This window comes from Theobroma cacao, chromosome 3 (genome assembly GCF_053813885.1).
Source record: "Theobroma cacao isolate CCN51 chromosome 3, ASM5381388v1, whole genome shotgun sequence".
Classification (NCBI taxonomy): Eukaryota; Viridiplantae; Streptophyta; class Magnoliopsida; order Malvales; family Malvaceae; genus Theobroma; species Theobroma cacao.
In genome coordinates, this window is record NC_142641.1 from 38312399 (window position 1) to 38332452 (window position 20054).

The 20054-nt window shown below is 37.2% G+C and overlaps 2 protein-coding genes and 1 pseudogene across 2 annotated transcripts; all 3 read left to right on the plus strand.

Moving 5' to 3' along the window:
- The first annotated feature begins 10113 nt into the window (after positions 1-10113).
- On the plus strand, positions 10114-13687 carry LOC18605455 (Protein kinase superfamily protein). The gene is made up of 7 exons (XM_088804843.1): positions 10114-10180; positions 10304-10397; positions 10476-10705; positions 10763-11167; positions 11330-11655; positions 11799-11826; positions 12057-13687. The coding sequence occupies exons 1-7, from the start codon at positions 10114-10116 to the stop codon at positions 13487-13489; spliced, it is 2583 nt and encodes an 860-aa protein (XP_088660969.1). The 3' UTR covers positions 13490-13687.
- A 3274-nt stretch (positions 13688-16961) lies between these two features.
- On the plus strand, positions 16962-18109 carry LOC148763795 (carboxylesterase 20 pseudogene; annotated as a pseudogene).
- A 248-nt stretch (positions 18110-18357) lies between these two features.
- LOC18605456 (carboxylesterase 20-like) lies at positions 18358-19716 on the plus strand. Its single transcript, XM_007038463.3, has one exon. It carries the CDS (start codon positions 18532-18534, stop codon positions 19537-19539), a length of 1008 nt encoding a protein of 335 aa, XP_007038525.3. The 5' UTR covers positions 18358-18531; the 3' UTR covers positions 19540-19716.
- The last annotated feature ends 338 nt before the right edge of the window (positions 19717-20054 follow it).

The following is a 20054-nucleotide window of genomic DNA, read 5'->3' on the forward strand; positions in this document are numbered from 1 at the left end:
CAAGAGAAATTAATTTTGATCAAAATTACCCTTCATGAAACCGATTCATATGTTTAAATCCGCGCCTCAAATCGACTCATATCTTTTGAGCTTTTCTCTCCAGACCATTCATCTATAGAGTATTCCTTACTAGAAAGAAAAACTTTTAAGTATTTTAAATTTTTTAGAGTGGTTTTTGATTCACGAAGAAAAACCTTTAAGCGTTTTGAGCATTTTGAGCATTTTACAGTGATTTTTGATACATGAAAAAAAACTTTTAAACATTTTAAGCATCCTTTGCCAAGTAGACATGTTTGTTGATTATATTGTTAAATGGAATATGATGTGTTATTTGAAGTTGTTGATTTTGTTGAATAAAATTCAATAGTTTTGGTAGTTTTTAAACAGTACGTAACCGGTTTTCGGACATTGTATGATTAGTTTTAAAATATTATGTGATTAGTTTTTAGGCATTACATGATTAATTTTTAAGTATTGCGAGACTTGTTAATATGACATTGCGTGACCGGTTGATATGACATTACGTGTGACTAGTTAGTAAAAGATTGCGTGATTAGTTTTTAGGCATTGTGTGCCTTAGGCATTACCTAAAAAATAGTCACGTAATGTTTAAAAACTAAAAATGCAATGATTAAGTCGCATAATACTTAAAAATCAATCTCACAATATCTAAAAACCAGTAATGCAATACCTAATAACTAATTAATTTACTTGTTTTTAATTAAATTTAAGTTGCCAAAGTCATACGGTGTTTTAATTTACAGATATGTCTAATTAATTTCAATCCTTTACCATTGAGGTTTTATGAATATAAACCAATAAATCTAATAATCTAAAACATATATCTTATGTCATCTCTACTCTTTGGGATAACGAGAAAGAGCTGAATGGCAAGATAGATAGTATTTGGCAAGAAAAAGAAATCAAAATTTAATTTTAAAATTTTTGTCTAGATAGGGATAGAGAATATTAAAATCATTTGAATTTGTTTGAAATTATTTAAAAAGTATTGTTGTTAAGTCATGTCAAAATTTGATTAAAAATAATTAAAATTATAATAAATGATATTTTTAAAATTAAATTTATGAAAAAAGTTATCCATTGTAATTTTTTCAAAAAAAATTACAGGAACAGTCCTCCTATGAGAGCTAAATTGTTGTGGGCTTCTCCTTTGTAGCTGCTCTGGATCATGGGGTAGCGCAGGTTTAGGGAACAATGGGCTTATAGCGATTAGTGGCCTGCTGAGTTTGTTGGATCCCATGCCCTGTTTAGGTAGATTGGTAGCCTCAGCATGTATCCATTAACATGGAAGATTAATGGTACACCAAACCAAACTTGGCATCCCATTGTACTTCTGAAATAGGCTAATTTACTTGAATGAACTTTACACTAATATGTAAAAGCTAATCATTTCTCTCCATCTCTACAAGTTCGATTTCTTCAAGAAGTTTATGAAATTTCTCAATCAATTTGCCAAACACTAACATATATAATGACAAACGGTGCACCAAGCATAAAGGCGCCCACTCTAACTCAATAAATCCATTGAGACATGTTTAATGTCTCAAAGTGCATTTTATTAGCATGAAAAACTTGAAGGAATATATTGAGCTCAGACGACATCCATGGACCCACGATTTTGACAATGCATTGCTTAAGCTGCAAAAATGGCAGGGCATTCTGTTGACGTTAATGCAGAAAAACTCGTGTTTATCCTCATCCATCACACTCAATGACTTAAACAAGAAAATCTCCTAGAACCCCAGTATCTATATAAGCAGAATTGACCCCTTTTTTTCTCTTTCCAAATCTCAAGTAGTGGACGGGGCTTTTGGAATTACAGAAGTAGAGAGGGTTCTTGTCTTGGGTTTAGCCGCTTAGGATTTAATTAGGAAAGTTGAAGCTGTCCTACAAATTTAAGAATTAGCAATTAAAACAATATAGTAATGTGGGTTTATTGTTTATTTATATTTGTCGTTAATTTTCATTCAAACATTTGTTAGACTTGCTTGTCGTCCTTTTGCACCATAAACTTTCCTGATGAGTCAGATGGGTTTGGGTTCAACAGCTGGCTAGCCGCCCTTACAGGTCAGGGAGCAGTTCTAGCTTTGAAACGTTCACACGATTGGGACAGGCCTTATATTTCAGGAGACGTTTAACCTTTCAAGGGGGGTGCTATTGAGAGAAATCATGGAGATGAAGAAAGCGCTCTGGAGAAGCTGATGATCTTTACAGAGCGTAGTACTACTACCAATTAATCAATTCTTAAAGCAGTGGGCAAGTATCGATTTTCCCATTAAAAGGGAAACAACATGCCGGTTCCATTAAAGGTGTGGCAAAGGACTTCCATTTAAATGCTGTGTTGCTAGCTCCTCGAAAAAGAGAAGAAGAGATTTTTAACAGCTACGACCGAACAAAAACTTAGGCTGTCAGAGCTTGAAACTGAATGCGAAACAATTAATGATAGCCAGATAATGTTCCATTCAAGTTGTTTAAGGGTAATAGAGTTCCTTGAGGTTTACCCAGGTTCAGGATCTTGGAAGGATGTTTGCCTTGAAAACTAGTAAATCACTCAGAAAAACAATTTACTTCTCCGGTGGTAGAGCTTGTTAGGAGAGCAAACTCACTCACACTCATTTGTGTACAAGATCCCCAGAATAATGTTGGATTTGGTGAAGATACAGGCTTTAGTTTTCAAATCCCAAGGTGCATGTTTTTTATAGTGAAAAAGGGCGCAAAGCTAGGTATCCTATCTGCTTAGGAGACATAGTTAGGACCCTCCTAACCTAAATTATGTATAAATGTAATTGTGTAGAGCGGTTTACAACTCTTTTCCTCTGATCACACTTGTGTCACGGCTATCCTAAACACAAAAGCAGTGGCTATCAGTTAAAAGCTATCGAGAAAGCATTCGCATGTGTAGCCTTTGATAGGAACATTTAACACGACAGAGAAAGACAGAGAGACTTAGCTGGGCAAGCTAGAGTGAAAAGCAGATGATCAGCCGGCCTACAAACGCTAGGGTTTTCAAGTAGATCCCAGAGAGGTTTCTCATCAGATGCCATATACTTATCATTCTGTGTTTCCCATTGCTAACGGTTTGTGAATTTTAAGGGCTTATATCAATAACCCATTAAATTCTCCCCAAATACTTAAAAAAAAATAAAAAGAAAGGCATGGTGATGAGAAAAATCATAGAACAATCTATGGTCCCAACTTCTTCAAATTGTTTGCAGCTTTACAGCTGATGCACACAAAGAGCTACGAGAGAGAGGGAGGGAGGATGTGAGAGAATGTATGGCAAAGTTTGAAACCCATGGATTTGCAATCACGAGAGAGGCAATAGGATCAAAACCCCAAAATTCAATGTTTGATCCAGTGACTTCCACAACGCCTATATTTATATATGGCCACTGAAAATGATGTTACTTGTCAGGAACAAACTACTCCAAAACATTTGTTTATTTGAGAGTCGAGATGAATAAGCATTTCTTGGGGCTTCTTGTGATCAGGAATCAAGCTGCTGATTGGCTGCTGTGCAAAAGCTCTCTTTGCAATACTGTCGCTTGTATTTGAAGGCAGACTTTGACTCTGCCAGGTTTCCTGCAACTAATTCCAAGCTTTTCATTCTCCTACACTAACAAAGAGAAAATGTACTGATATTTTTTAAAATTTACAAAAGAAAATTTTATGTACCCTCAATCGAAATTTTCTTTCCTTGTTGCAGACTGATTTGAAATGGCACCATTTTCATGTAATCACAGTGTTCCTCTTTTGATAGTTGTTGCAGAATTTGACTTTATAAATTATATTGTAAGTTTGAGTTTCAATTATATGAATATTTTATTCAATAATAAATACATGTATTTTTTATTTAAAAATTTTAAATTTCACTTTTTAATTTTTTTAAATATATAATTTTACCAATATTTTTGGTATGTTGTGAAGACTTAAAAAGTGCTTTTCAAAAGAAAAAAACCTAAAAAGTGTGGTTAATCATATTAACTTTTATAGTTACAAAAGTTTATTACTTTTAAAAACTCAATTTAACAACATCTCTATGGTAAAATATTTGCTCATATAGTCTATCAAGAAAGATGTTAGTACTAATATTTGTATTATGTATGCAATCATATCTATAAAAATGTTGTTAAAGGTGTAAATACCATACTACTAAAATAACTTTTAACAAACACAACATTAAAAGAATTGCTATGAAAAGTCAAAATTTTACTAGTGATAATTAAACTTTCCATGTTGAATTTCGATTGAAATTTTTTAAAAAGATTCACATCAAAAATTTAAAATTTAAATCCATAAATAGTTAAAATAAAGCAAAAAATAAACATATACTTTATCTCAGGAAACAATTCTACAAAGATTTGAAAACTGAGTACATTTACCCTAGAAGTGAGAGCCACATATTAAGATAGGGAACATGGTCAATATTAAGAGATGCACCCATGTATCAGATCAATTATCTTTCCCAAAAGGAAGTGTTCCTATCAAATTAACCTCCGTAATTTGAAGGTTTTGACTTTCTAGTAGTTTTGGCACTTTCGCCTGGAGACGTCAATGTCCATGGGGTACTACTACCTCCAGAATTTATATGCAATTTGATGAGAATTAAGGTATTTATTCAATGTAATAGTATGCATTAACATTTCATTCTCGCCTGTTAGTATGTATTATGCACTTAGAATTCCCACTTGATTAATTACTTTCTACCACTCGTCTAGATCTGAATCTTGATCTTGTACGAGACTGTTTGCGCATAGGCGATTTACATTAATGCAATCATTTTTCTAAACATAATCAGTTAATCAAAATGTCATGTTTGAAAAACTCATCGACATATTAAAATTTTCTCTTTTTTTCTACTATAAATTTTTAGCACAATATTTTTAAGTCTTAAAATAGCAATTAATTATTCTTGTGGATATTCTTATGATTAGACACTATTCGATTAGCCATATTATTTTCCTTCATTACAATATTTTTTACACAAATCCTTCAATTTTTCTCACGTCGTTATCATGAACTTCGTTACCTCCATTTAGAACCTAATTCATACGTAGATATGTAACAATTTGTAAACAAAAACATAGGAAAAGAATTATACGAAAATAAAAGGAAGAGGAAATTGTGAGAAATAACATTCCTCATAAGCTCAATTCAAAAATATCATTTTTGATAATTTTAACTATTTTTAGTCAATTTTTTGCATGACTTAACAACAATACCCTTTAAACAATTTTAGACAAGTTAAAATGGTTTCAGTTTTCTCTATTCCGCCATCCAGATAAAAATTTTAAAATTAAATCTCGATTTTTCTCTCTAGTCAAATACTGTCTATCTCACCATTCGGAGATGACATCAAGTTTTTTCTTATTTTATTTTATTTTTTTAGATAATGGATCTTGGGGTTCTTAAAGACGATGAATAGCGATTTTACTCTTTTATGGTGATTGCAGGCACCATGATGAATTTGGTAATTTAATGCTTTCTAGTGATGACTTGTTTCGAAACGTGTGTTGCGATGGAGATGCCTGTGTTGATGAGTTGGATCACATTGGTTAAGATAATGGGCTCAGGGAAAAGAAATAGCTGAAGTATGTTTGATGAGTTTTATAGTGGTTCACGATTTTATTGTGTCTGGGATTTGAATGATTGTTAAGAATGTTTGTTGGGGATTTTAATTTTTTTTATGGGATTTTGAATTGAAATTGTTCAAGAAATATTTTGTAAATGGAGTATATTTTGTTTTTGCATAAGGGGAGTGAGCAAGGCCGTCCCGATAAGGATTTATTTTGTCTTGCTTTGGAGAGTTATGGAGTTTTGTAATATATCTTTTATGAAATACACAATTTCATGGTTTAGCAAAAAAAAAAAAAAGTATGTGTTTTAGGTTATTGAGTTTATTGGTTTATTCATAGAATCTGAAAGTTAAGGAATTGAAATTGATTAGATTGGTTTTTAAGTATTGCAAAACTAGTTTTTAAGCGTTTCGTGACTTAATCACTGTTTGACTGATTTTTAAGTATTACGTGATTGGTTTTAGGCATTGCATGATTGGTTTTTAGGCATTGCGTGATTGGTTTTTAGGCATTGCGTGATTGATTTTTAAGTAATGCCTAAGTCCTACAATGCTTTACTAACTAGTCACGTAATACTTTACTAGCAAGTCAAGCAATGCCTTACTAACAAGTTACGTAATGCCTATCAACTAGTCACACAATGTTTTATCAAAAACTAGTCACGCAATGCCCTATCAAAAACTAGTCACGCAATGCCCAAAGTTAGTTACGCAATGCCTATCAACTAGTCACGTAATGTTTTATCGGAAACTAGTCACGTAATGCCTTATCAGAAACAAGTCACGCAATGTTTTATCAGAAACTAGTCACGTAATGCCTTATCAGAAACAAGTCACGCAATGTTTTATCAGAAACTAGTCACGCAATGTCTTATAAAAAACTAGTCACGCAATGCCCAAAATTAGTCACGTAATGTCCAAAATCAGTCACGCAATGCCGAAAAACTATTCATGTAATTTCCAAAAATCACAAAAACTACTGAATTCCATTTAATAAGATCAACAACTTCAAATGATACACCATATTTCATTTAATAACATAATTAACGAATATGAATACTCAAAATGTTCAAAAGTTTTTTTTCATATATAAAAAATCACTCTAAAATACTTAAAAATACTCAAAACGCTCACAGATTTTCTTCATGTATCAAAAACTATTCCAAAATGCTCAAAATACTTAAACGTTTTTCTTTATTGTAAGGAATACTCTAGCTATGAATAGTCTGGTGAGGAAAGCTCAAAAAATATGAATCAGTTTGAAGTGTAGACCTAAACATACTTGACCAGTTAATAGGTTTCGAGTTGAGACGCGAAGCCCAACAAATAGGTCGATTTCATTAAGAGTAATTTTATCCAAATTTTAATTTTCTTAACTAAAAACAGTTAAAATTATAAAGAAATCTATTGTTAAAAACACGTTATGCGTAAAATCCATTTAAAAAAAAACTCTAAAAGGAAATCCATGAGCCCCATTGGTTCAATGGTACCCGCCATGCCCTCTAAGGTATATACGGGAGCTCCCTCAAATTTTTACAAATGAAAAATGAGGTAATTTGTACAAAATATTTATAACCTTTCATATAATATTTTAGTTTTATTTGTGACTTTTAAAATTTAATTTCTTAATTTTTTTATCTTTTAAAGATGTTCAAATTCATCAGTTTTACCGATCATCATTAAAATCTAATAAAATCTGTTACTTCAATACCACGTGTGAAAGTTTACGTAGATGTCCATCTGATAAAAATAAATTTACTATATGGTAAAAAAATACTTTTAATTTTTTGGATTGAGATTTATTGCATGGGATGTTCATACGGCACTACAATGACATTTTTAGTTACATTTTAATGATGACTTCATGAAATAAATAAGTTTGTAACATTAAATTAAGTTCTAAAAATTATGGATAAAGATGCTATATAGCACAAAAATTATAAATAATTGATGCGTTTTGTTAAAAAAAATAACAGGTGTGATATAAAATAAAAGACTTGATTAATATTTAATTAGAGAAAGAGAGCCGGAGCTATTGAGGGTGAGAGATGAGTAGGAGGCGGTGAAGGAGATAATGGAGGTGTGTGTGTGAGCTACAGGGCAAAAAGTTTGGTTTTGGCGGGCGGGAGAGAGGTGCCTTTTGGCGAATGGTTGGGTAGTCAGTACTCCTTTTTCACGATTCACTGCCAACTCTGCGCTGGCCTGGAATGCCTTGCCTGCCCTTTTTTCTTTTACTTCCTTCCGTCTTTTGTGTTGGAAAGATGAGTAAATACCACCCCCAAAGAAAGTGCTGTTAATGGAGATCTTCTACTTCTTTTTGTGTTTGCTTCATTTATCCCACCTTCTTTTGATAGGACCAACGTTGGCATTCTTTCTGAGAATGATGGGGACTCCACTCCATATATATATATATATATACACCCCTTTTCTTATTAATACTCCATTCTCTAATTTACTGCATTTTTTTTTTGGGTGAAATAAGGGTTCTCATTTTTCACCAAATAAATGGGGCAATTACAAAAAGGGGGCAATACACCCAGAGAAATTGTAGTCAACTACGATGAGAGAAAATATTTGTTTAAAAGGAAATAGATTTTTTTTAACTGTTGAAAAGGAAATTGCAAGTGCCATTCTGCCCTTAAATATTTAAAACTAAATTTTTTTACATCCTACCATGAGAGAGAAGAGATGGGAGTACCGGAGGGGTTGCCAATGGCGAGTGCGCCAGCGACTGCCACCAGAAATGGTCGAATCCCACATGGATAGACTAATACGAGGTCGGTTTCAACTTTGATATGATTGGATTTGGACACTATAGGCCGGACCTGATGAGGCATGGTAGTTAGAAGGGAGGAAAGCAGAAGAAAGTGGAAGAAAAGTTGAAAAAAAACAAAAAAAAAAAAGGATTGTTGTCGCCTGTAGCATCGGAGATGGCTGACAGCCTCTTTCTTCCACTATTCTTCTCTATTGCCCTTTTCTTTCTCCTCTAAAACTAGGAGAAAGAAAAAGGCTAAAATGGTCAACACAACTTCCTCTTGATACTTTCCTAAAGAATGATTTCGTTTTAATAAAATCTTTTTGCTGTGGTGGAAATCAATATTAAAATTTTCAGTTCACGGTTTCTTTGGCAATTTCCCCAATATAAAAACTGAAGGGTTTTTGGTCCATTACCAAATGCTATATGCTATCGCTATCTCTTGCTACGATCATAACTAGGGAATAAGTTGTTAACATTCTTTTGAAAAAATCCAACACAAGGCTTTTTTAAAAGTAAATGCTCGATTTATAAGTACCCATCACATATATTATTTTTCAAAACTAATTTTTATGGTTTAATTCCATCGGTTGGTTTTTTTGTTAGTTTTAATTACTTTGAGTATTTCACATAAAGGGTAAAATTTTTTATATTCCAAAAAGAAGCAACTTTGCTCAAGAACAGAGATTCAAGTATATGACAAACTATTCAACAAAAAAAGAAGTAGATGCATAGATTAGCATATTAATTACTTAATATTATTAAAAAGGTTTTAGACTTAATAATGAAGTTATGCTCCTGCTGGCTGCTGCGACTATAGTTAAATTGAAACTCTACAAGTACCAAGTAAGAAGTACAGTTAGGCAGAGCATCTTCCTTACAAATTTTTAATGTTAATCTAATCCACTTGCCAAGCATGAAGGAAGGGAAAAAACACTTAAGGGAATAAAGCCAAAAGAGAGGCGAACTGGCAAAGGAAATGGCCAAAGAGAGTCATGGGCGAGTCGTAGGAGCATAGCCATCGATTCGACGGGTCCACATCGATGGAAACCTCTGCAGCCAAAAACTATGCACACTCTTTCTCACGCTGACTCGCAGACTCATAGTGTCATGGCTCTCACCACTCACCCCCTCACTCGACGCGGGAAGCTGGAACCCTCTCTCTTGTATCTTTCATATCCATCTATCTCTTCGCAAAAACAAAAAAAGAAAACATTAAATGCTCTCGAGAAAACAATGTTAGTAGTAATATTTTTGGAGCCGCGTTTTGCAGTTCAAGTACAATCATGACCCCCCACCCTCTAATCATGCACATAATAGAGTATTCTATATTATTATTATATAATAATTCAATCTCTCTCTCTCTCTGCTCACTTCTTCCTTACTTGTCAAAATCACACATCAACATAACAATGTGTGGTTGTATTAACTGGTAATTAACTGAAGGGTCTTATTCATGGCAGTTCCACAATCTCGACTTTTTTCTGTTACTTCTTGGCCTAGATGTTGCTTGCTTTAGCTCGCTATGATTTCCTATAATATTCAACTTTCCCTTTTGGAGATACGCTGGCAATCAAAACTCCAAAAGAACCACAAAACCCTTGTGTGGAGTTTTGGCAAGAAAAACAAAGACAAGACCTTGAGAGACACCCACTATCTTCAACCAAGCTAGTTCCAGAGTAATGGCGCTTGTTCTTCTTGTTCTGGTTCTCGTCTAAGGGTATTTTTTCGCCTTTGGCTCTCTTTTTTGGGCCCATTCGAGATGGGTGACACCAAAGGAGATACAACCAAGAAGCCAACACCTCAGCAAACTCAACAACTCTCGTCTTCTCCCAAAGAGTCCCTCGAGGAATCCTCGGAATCAAGGCAAAAGCACCTCCAGCAACAATCGGCTGTCGTGGTCACTGGAGCTCCTTTCATCTCTGCGCCTTTATATGTTCCAATTGGTGCAACTTCTTCTCCCTTCGAACAACAATTTGAGTCAGTCAACCCCAAGCGACCTCGATACAACAGTGGCCAATGGAAGCTACTCCCATCACCATCATCCTTACAGACACAAGCTCAAATGGCTATAATCACCAGCGAATCAAGCCCATCACCAACTACAAATCCCAAAAACCCACAAACCCAAGCTCATACCACAGCCGCTTCCTCCTCCGACACAGCCTCATCTCCACCCCACTCTCCTCTCCCGTCCACAACCTCAGGCCAAGAGACCAACAAACCAGAGGGAGAGCAATTTCATCACCAATTCAGAAAGGGGAAATATGTCAGCCCCGTTTGGAAACCGAATGAAATGTTGTGGTTAGCAAGGGCTTGGAGAATTCAATATCAAGGTGGGTCTGATGCATCTGGCTCTTCAAGAATCGGCCACCAAGAGACTAGTCATGTTGCAGGCAGCGATGTTGCAGTCCAATCAACAAGAGGCAAAACTAGGGCTGACAAAGATAAGGAAGTTGCAGAGTTTTTGAACAGACACGGGATCAATAGAGATGCCAAAACTGCTGGTACTAAGTGGGATAATATGTTAGGTGAGTTTAGGAAAGTGTATGAATGGGAGAGAGGAGGGGAAAAAGAACAAGTTGGCAAGAGTTACTTTAGACTGTCTCCTTACGAGAGGAAACTACATAGATTACCTGCTTCCTTCGATGAGGAAGTCTTTGAGGAGTTGTCTCAGTTCATGGGACCTCGCATGAGAACTTCTCAAAGCAGAGCTTCTGCTATTGCTTCGGGTGATGACGGTAGGCCAGTTATTTCTGGTTCTAGAGCTCTGCCCCCTCCCCCTCCTTTCAAAGAAGATGAACTTCCTCCCTCAGGTATGCAAAGATCCTTTCTTTTTCTTTTTCTCTTTTTATTCTTCAATATCTTTCCGAACTAAAGCAGGACGCTGGTGGCTATTATTTTGTTATTTCCTTTAGTGAGAACAAAACAACTGGTAACGACTAGTGGAGGAGATGCCTTCTTTCATGGAACTAGAGGGAGTCTGTTAGGGTTTGACAATTCACTAGACGTTAGTGTTGGTCTTCCTTCTTCATCTTCAAAGGAACCTCGTAGAATTGGGAAGATAAGAATGGCATGGGAAGAGTCAGTAAGTTTATGGGCGGAAGAGGGTGAGCACCATAGAGGAAGAGTGAGACTTCAAGGTTCAAGCTTTTTGAACGCAGATGAACTAACGTTCTTTGATGATACCATGGTTGCTTGCACAATTGAAGCCTTTGAAGACGGCCCTCTTAAGGGTTTCTCTGTCGATAGATTCGTCAATGGACAGCAAGTGAAAGTCTTTGGCAGGAGAAAGTCATCCACAGCTTCTGCATCTTCTGGTACACTCATGTTTGTTAATGTTCCTAATTCTGAAACTGTTTAGGAATCTCCATCCTAAAGTCACCCTCTCTCTCTCTCTCTTTGTCTCTCTCTCTAATGGTACCAGGTTTCATTGATAGAGCTCAGCTTCCGTTTGCAGAACCCCCTATCAGACGTAAGTCCAATTATAACTATTCTTCATTTTACCAAAGCATGAACCTTTCTTCGTTCCCTACCCGCAGCAATCTTCAACCTTGAATTATAGAATCTAATGTCTTGACTGCCTGATGGCTGCCTCGGAGAAAGTGATTCTACGAGCCATTTTCATGTTCGAAATTTATTGCCATTGTACTGAATTCAGGAAATATGCATGCGTTAATAAGATTATTGTGTTGGTTTCTGCAGCAATGCCTCCATTGGAATTCCAAGACCCAACAGACTACTACGTGGGGTGCCTTAGAGTTCCCCCAACGACACTGCCAAGCTTGTTTGAGCTTTCATGGCACTTACAAGAGCCACCACCCGAGGAATATCGGTTTCACTTAAGGAAAGATGTGTACCGAGACTTGCCGCCCGGTAAAGAAGTTTTGTTTACTACTTCGAATGAACTGTTAGATTGTAGAGCTATCATATATGATATCTTGAGCCCAATTATTCGCACCAACCCTAGTCTCAGTGCTGCTACGGCCGCAAGTAGAGACTCTTTTATTGGCCTTTGGGATGATTGCATCAATAGGGTTGTTTCCAAATTTTGTTCTGTTGAAATGGTTATCATCCGAAAACCTTCGTCGTCATCATCAACTGAGCCATTGCAGGATCAATGGCCGAACGTGACAGGTTTTGTTAGGAATTTTTGTTTGTGGAGGGGAGAGGAGACTGATCAACTGAGGGAAAGTCAACTTGACCCACCATCTTCTATCGTGGAGAAGTTGCTATGGACTTACATGGATCTACCGTATATATTAGGCTATTATGCTGTTGGCTACATGGTAACGTTTTGCGCATTAAGCCGGTCGCAAGATCGCATTATCAGGACAGATTTGTATTCAGTAGACCTATCCTCCCCATCAGAGAGACTAAAAGCCCTAGCGCCTTGCTGTAGAATAGCAGGCCTCTTGCCCTTACTGGCCGACCGCTGTTTCAGTAACGTCAACAATATTGGCTCGTACAAGCAATTCCCATTCAGCGATTTTGAAAGAATTGATATGGGGAATGGAAATATAATGGAAATGACACCGAATACGGTTATAAGATCGTTCTCTAGCAGGAAGAAATGGGCAGCAGTGAAAGAAATATACGACATCTTGGATCATCGAATCCCACACGCTGAATTCATTTGCCGGGCATCTGAGAAAGATCTTACATTGGTGTTTAAGCCTAGAGGGTGCAAATTCAAGCCCGTAAACTGTGACCAACTCGTGGAAGCTCTCAAGTACGTGACAAAAGCCTTGGTAGCTCTACACGACTTGTGCTTCATGCACAGGGACTTGAGCTGGGACAAAGTGCTGCGGAGGAGCGACAGAGAGAACGAATGGTTCGTCTGCGGGTTCGACGAGGCGGTGGGTGCGCCGCAAATATACCCGCAGGCAGTGGCGGGAGCGGAGGCTCGTGGAAGGCACGCGCCGGAGATGGGGAGGGGATTACACGGGGTGAAAGTGGACGTGTGGGGGGTAGGGCACTTGGTCAAGACCTGTGGGCTCACAAACGTGCCTAAAATGCTGAGGGAGTTGCAGAACAGGTGCCTGGATCAGAACCCTGAACAGAGGCCAACTGCAGCCGATTGCTACCATCACCTGCTGCAGGTGCAGTCAGCCTCATCATCCGGTGCACCCTATTGAAGTGATACCTTCACAGATTAACAAATTTATCCATATTTATGTCACATTATTTAATTTACAGGAGTAGTATGAAGTTGAGCCTAGTTTAGGTTCCCTTGGGATATGCTTCATAAATTTTTCAGTGGTATTGTTGGGGGTAGTTGAAGATATGGATGTGTGCTCTGGTGGAGCAGTTTTGATACCTTAAAATTGAATGAGAAGGGGGTGTGTTTTTTGAGGGAGGGGGGGGCTGCGTCTGATCAGTCTGATGACTAGGGTCTGAGATTTGGAAGAGAAATGGCGGCTGCTGCTAAAGGGCGGCTTCTCGGGTTCAACAGTTAGTCCTTTCTTATCAAATCCAATCAAATCATGATTTTTAGAAGAAGTTACTAGTACTACTCGTTTTTTTCTTCTGGCTGGGGTTATAAAAGAAAATTACTTGTAACTGATATGTCTTGCAGTGTTACGGTTTCTGGATTGCTGTTTGTATGCATCTCGAGACATGGCAGTGTTTGGCGATGAGACGATTTCTATGAGTAGTTTCCCACTGCCACTGTCATCGTACGTATTGCAGCCCCTATCAAATTTTACTGTTGCTCCGATTTCTTCTTTCTCCTTTTTCTTCTTATTCTTAAAAAGCATAAAATTATGTGAAGAGGTTCCTGCAAATAGTTAATTTTAATTTAAAATTTCTTTTTTGTAGGATTCCCTAATGTTTTTTTTTTCTCTTTTCTCTCTTCTGAAGGGTTCTGATAATCCAATTGATTAAACTATAATAAATTTATTAGTAGGGTTTGAACTGAGATGTTAATGATTAGAGAATACCATTTTTTTTTAATATCTGAACTTTAATTTTATTATTTAAAAAGATATTTGGTGATTAAATTTTTGAATTGTTTTTCGAATTTATGTTCGAATATTTTAAAAGCTAATCCTTAAACATTCAATTAAATTAAATCTAAAATTATTTTTTATGTATATTGTTAATGAAAATTAAATTAATAAGTTAAAATTTAAAATCAAATTTAAAATAAATAAATAAATTTTATAAGTATTACATTAATTATAAAAAATATAAAATTAAAAATTTAATATTAAAAAAAATTCATAATTGGGTTTGGATAATGGATATCTTAATACCATTACTTGAATCTCACAATCGAATTGAATTAGGTAATACGGGTGTCCAAACGTCTCTAAATTTGAAAATAAATTATATAAAAAATTAAAGGAGAGGTGATAGCATGCTTACCTAAAATTGTAGGTATGACTTAACAATTTTTCTGCTGGCTTTAGAGAATTCACAATTAAAAAGAAAAGTGATTGATTCGTGGTTATATCTTAATTGGTGATAAATGCATAAATTAATTGGTATTGACGGAGATAACCTAACCTTTAAATATAAAAGAATATTTTCCGTATATTATCAACTAATTTTTAAGTCCAACAAAATCATTAGTAATTTTCCAAATACCTGCCTTTGTTTCTACACCCCTCATTGGTAAATCTGCCAATAGTTTGTGTGAAGTCTAGATTGGATGATAAATTAATCCTTGCACGTAAACTGCATGCAATGCAATAGTATTATACATGAGGAGAAGATTTAAAAACTAATAAAAATAAATTTCACAATGATTAGATTTTAGAATATCATCAATATCGTTAAATATTGTATTGCCCTTCAGAAAAAAAATCCTTAAGTGTAACGTAGGTCTATTTGTTATCAATTTATAGTCCAATTTACTTTCCAAGTTTAATAATGAATACATAGTAATTATAAGCTTTCTATTTGATCCTTAGTTTTTCTGTTTGTTTTGATATTGCAGGAGAATTTGTTCTCTGCTTTTGCTAATTAACTTACTCTCTTTATGTAACCTTCTGGTTGTTTATGAACTTCTTTTGACTTAAAAAGAAAAAACAAAACTACGTACTGATCAACGTTGAATACTCTAGACAGCTAATATTTATATAAAAAATCATTAATGATAAATAACCATTTTTTGGAGACATATGGTTCAATGCTTCGTCAGGATCAAAACACAAAAAAGTAGTAGCCTTTCTTAATATACGGGGGATGGACATGTACATACACACACGATCAGTTCAAAATTCTGGAATAGTGTGTTGTATGTAGAACTTATTACAAAATAGGAGAAAATGGAAAACATGGTGACATATTTGAGGGATGATGATTTGGGTGAAGGCGAGGGCTTAATAAGGTGGCTGCGTATACTCCAAATCTGCCCTGTCCCGCTGTGTGCCATCCCCCATCCATATTTTGACAGAGTTTGTCATCTCTAATCCACGAAGTAAAAGCATTTTTGAAGTGTAGCTAGCAAGAGTGATAGCTTTCATATCCATGTCTCACAAGTGCTACATGTTTCTTTCTCCATTGATGTTGCATGGCATCATGGCACATAGCCATTGGCAAAGCATGGTCCAGCTCCAGCGGCCAGTGCCCTCCACGTGGGGCCACTGTGTTTTCCATTATGGCGTCACACCACCCCAACACAGTCAGCTCAGCTCCCTTCAATGTTGCGATCATAGCTTTGGATAAACTATGCAAGAAAAAAAACGAAAGGAATGCATGAAGATTGTGATTTCTCTTCAACTTTTTATCACCCCACCTATATTGGATCACGTAGCTCTAAAGATTGCCTGTTGCCTGAATGTGGGTTACAATGACAGAACTTGGCTGTAAATCAGAACCAATGATACCAGACATTGTAGCAACTTTTTTGGGCAGCTTATTGATTCGGACGCCCCCTCTCAATTCTTAAAGGTATCCTTGTAAAAAGTTGCCTGCTAGGCGTTTTCAAGGTATCTTTGAATAATTATGGTAGATTAGGACCGTAAGAAAATAATGGTTTAAAGGGAGTAAATGTTGTGATTTATAGACAGTGGAAGATCCTCTTTTGCCATGGAGGATCTTCCGACTCAGCTTTTTAGGCTAACCTCTTTATTCATGCTGCCAGTTAATTAATATTTGTCAAATTTTTTAACTTTCTTTGTGTTGAGCTTTTGCTTTTTTTCTTTCTTTCTCTGTTGCAGTGTCACTCATTTTCTTTCTTTCGGGACTCTAATGATAGCAGAGAGACGTGGACTCCAATCGGGGTTTCCTCAGCCCAGATCAAAGCAACCTCGGGCAAGAGCCCATCTTGTACAAATTCTTACACATAAAACACTGAAAGCAGCCCATCAATTGGCCCTGGGTTGGGGCTTCCTTTCCTGTGGTGTGTCCTCATCATAGGCCAGGCCCGGTGAGAGCTTGAACAGAATTTTCTCCAATCTCTTTATTCGTTAGTCCACGAGAAAATGAAGCGTTCGTTCCAAGTTTCAAAAGCAGCCATGTGCTCTCCACATATGCCACTACTTGCCCTCTAATGAATTTTTAATTTTAAAATATGAAACTTGTTTGACAAACATGGCCACGACCATGAAGCGATTGGTCGAAGAATCCCTTTGACTTTTTGGTGTAGATCAGCGAAGCAAATCTCTTACCTGTCTCTATAATTTGAGCCACGCCATAGACTTGAAAGAAAACCAAAACTAGAAACCTCATCAAAACTCTGCAATGTCAAGTCAAACAGCCTCGCCTTCCAATCCCATCATCGTCGATGATCCCTACAAGCGTCTCGAGATCATTCTTAATTCAGACGGCTCGCTTACACGCAACCCCGACAGGTATCCTAACACCTCAGCCACACCCGATCCAAAACAACCCATCCCAGTTCTCTCCAAGGACATAACTATCAACCAATCAAACAACATATGGGCTCGCATATTTCTGCCCCGGCAAGCACTTCATACATCTTCAAAGCTCCCTCTCATAGTCTACTACCACGCAGGAGGATTCATCCACTGCAGCGCAGCATCAACGATTTTCCATGTTTTTTGCTCGAACATGGCGTTGGAACTCCAAGCCATCATCGTATCCGTTGACTACCGTCTCGCCCCAGAGAATCGGCTTCCAGCAGCTTACGATGATGCCATGGAAGCGTTGCATTGGGTCAAAACCACGCCAGAAGATTGGTTGAAACGATGCGCGGATTTGGCTAATTGTTTCCTTATGGGGTCTAGTTCAGGTGCAAACATTGCCTACCGTGCAGGATTACGCTCAGCCGAAGAAGCTGATGATCGTGAGGCCCTGAAGATCCGAGGGCTGATATTGCACCAACCATTCTTCGGTGGGTCCGAAAAGGTTGAGTCAGAGTTAAGGTTGGTCAATGATCCCATCTTGCGACCAGGTGTGAGCGATTTGATGTGGGAACTGGCGTTGCCAATAGGCGCTGACCGTGATCATGCGTATTGTAATCCTGCGGCAGGCAAGACGTCAAAGGTTTTGGACAAGCTCGTGTCCGTAGGATGGATGGTTTTAGTGACTGGCTGTGATGGGGATCCTTTGATTGACCGTCAGGTCGGGCTGGTGAAGTTAATGGAAGAAAAGGGCATGAAGGTAGTAAGTGAGTTTCGCGCAGGGGATCATCATGGAGTGGATTTTATGCAGCCTGCAAAGGCCAGGGCACTGTTTTTGGTCTTAAAGGAATTCATTTTATCTGCTTCAGCTACGGTACCTGGAGATGGTATTTGATGATTTTTAATTGTTGCTTAAATAAATGCAGATTATAAATTTTTGCCAAATATTCTGGGCTTTTAAAGAATTGGTGGGCACCGTTTTGCTTACACATTTAATAACTTGTTTATTGTTGCTTTTGGAAAAAAAGAAAAGGATCCACTAGTTGCATTTAGATTGAAATCTAAAAAGGATTAACAAATTATCATTTCCAAATTTTACTCCTATTTTTATAGGAACTATAACACTTAAAAATTATGCATTTTTCTTAAAGAATTTAATTGTTAGCTTTTCTGACAAAATTACCAGTGACAACAAAGATAAGCAAAAGCAGGAATCTTTACCTAACCAAGGCTTAACTTAGAACCCAAAACCTCTATAATCCATTATAAAACCAGATACATCATACACAGCTCGCAGAATACAAAGTAGCGAAACACTTTGGATATCGCCGTGCTCATTCAGTGAATTAACTGATCCATATAATCTAATGTCAGGTGAAACCCTTCGCCCACCCATCACGGATCCGTTCGAGTATCTTCAGATCGTCCTCAATCCTGATGGCACCCTCACCCGCAACCTCATGATTCCCCGCGTTGTAGCCGAACCAAATGATCCTGAGGGCCAGGCTCCAGTCCTCTCCAAGGACGTCCCTATTAACCCATCAAACAGAACTTGGGCACGTATATTTCTACCCCGTCAGGCGCTAGATTGTACTTCTTCTTCGGCCAACAAGTTGAAGTTGCCTCTCGTAGTTTACTACCATGGCGGAGGGTTCGTTCTCTTGAGCGCAGACATGGGCATTTGTCATGACTTTTGCTCCAACATGTCCAAGGCTATCCCTGCCATCGTCGTATCGGTCGACTACCGCCTCGCTCCTGAAAATCGGCTGCCGGCGGCTTATGATGATGGTTTGGAAGCGTTGCACTGGATTAAAACCACTGGAGACGAGTGGTTGAGAGAGTACGCCGATCTCTCTAATTGTTTCCTTATGGGTTCCAGTGCGGGCGGCAACATTGCTTACCATGTAGGCTTACGTGCGGCGGAAGTGGTTCATGAATTAGAACCTTTGAAGATCAAAGGGCTGGTGTTGCATCAACCATTCTTCGGCGGAACCCAGAGGATTGCGTCAGAGTTGAGGTTGATGAACGATCCAGTTTTGCCACCAATTGTTTCCGATGTGATGTGGGATTTGTCTTTGCCAATTGGCGTTGACCGCGATCACGAGTATTGTAATCCGACGGCGGATGGCGGGTCAAAGGAGTTGGAGAAGATCAAGTCGCTAGGATGGAAAGTGTTGGTGTATGGTTCTGACGGGGACCCACTCATCGACCGTCAGATAGAGCTGCTGAAGTTGGTGGAGGGGAAGGGGGTCCAAGTTGTGCGAAATGTTAGAGTTGGAGGTTTCCATGGAGAAGAGGAAATGGATGTGTCCAAGGCACATGCCATGCACATGGTCGTTAAAGATTTCATTATGTCTTCCAAACAGGTCGCTTAAAAAACCAAATAAACTCCGCTACTGAAATAAAATGGTGACGAGTGGTGTGCTAGCTTTTGGTAACATCGTCATTTACTTGTACAATTTGATTTAAGTATTATTCAAACCTGCAATCTTCTGTCAAGAACAAAAGATGATGAAGCAATAATATTAATAAGCAATGTTGTTTTCCCCCTACATTACATTATTAGTATATTGCTTATTATTGCATCATACTCATTCTATCTCATTTTATTTGTTTTTTCTTCATTTTTTTTATCAAATCAACTAAACTTTAATCATTATATATTGGAAGGAGATTTATTATAAGGATAAAATACAAAACCCCATTCAATATACCTCTAAAGTACCATTACGAGAATCAGGGGCGGAGCTAGCCAATTTTTATTGGGAGGGTCAAAGACGAAAAAAATAAAAGTTAAAAATTTTTAAAACTAATATGTTGAATTTAACCAACGATCAAAAGATTCATAACAAACAATAATTTTATATAACATGTAAATAAAAAAATAAAA

Excerpts from the sequence above, each read along its gene's own strand:
- LOC18605455 (XM_088804843.1), top strand. The coding sequence starts at position 10,114 with ATGGGTGACACCAAAGGAGATACAACCAAGAAGCCAACACCTCAGCAA. Across the intron at positions 10,181-10,303 it reads AACTCAACAACTCTCGTCTT|CTTCTTCTCCCTTCGAACAA; the intron begins CTCCCAAAGAGT and ends CAATTGGTGCAA. Across the intron at positions 11,168-11,329 it reads AGATGAACTTCCTCCCTCAG|GGAGTCTGTTAGGGTTTGAC; the intron begins GTATGCAAAGAT and ends ATGGAACTAGAG.
- LOC18605456 (XM_007038463.3), top strand. The coding sequence starts at position 18,532 with ATGTCAGGTGAAACCCTTCGCCCACCCATCACGGATCCGTTCGAGTAT.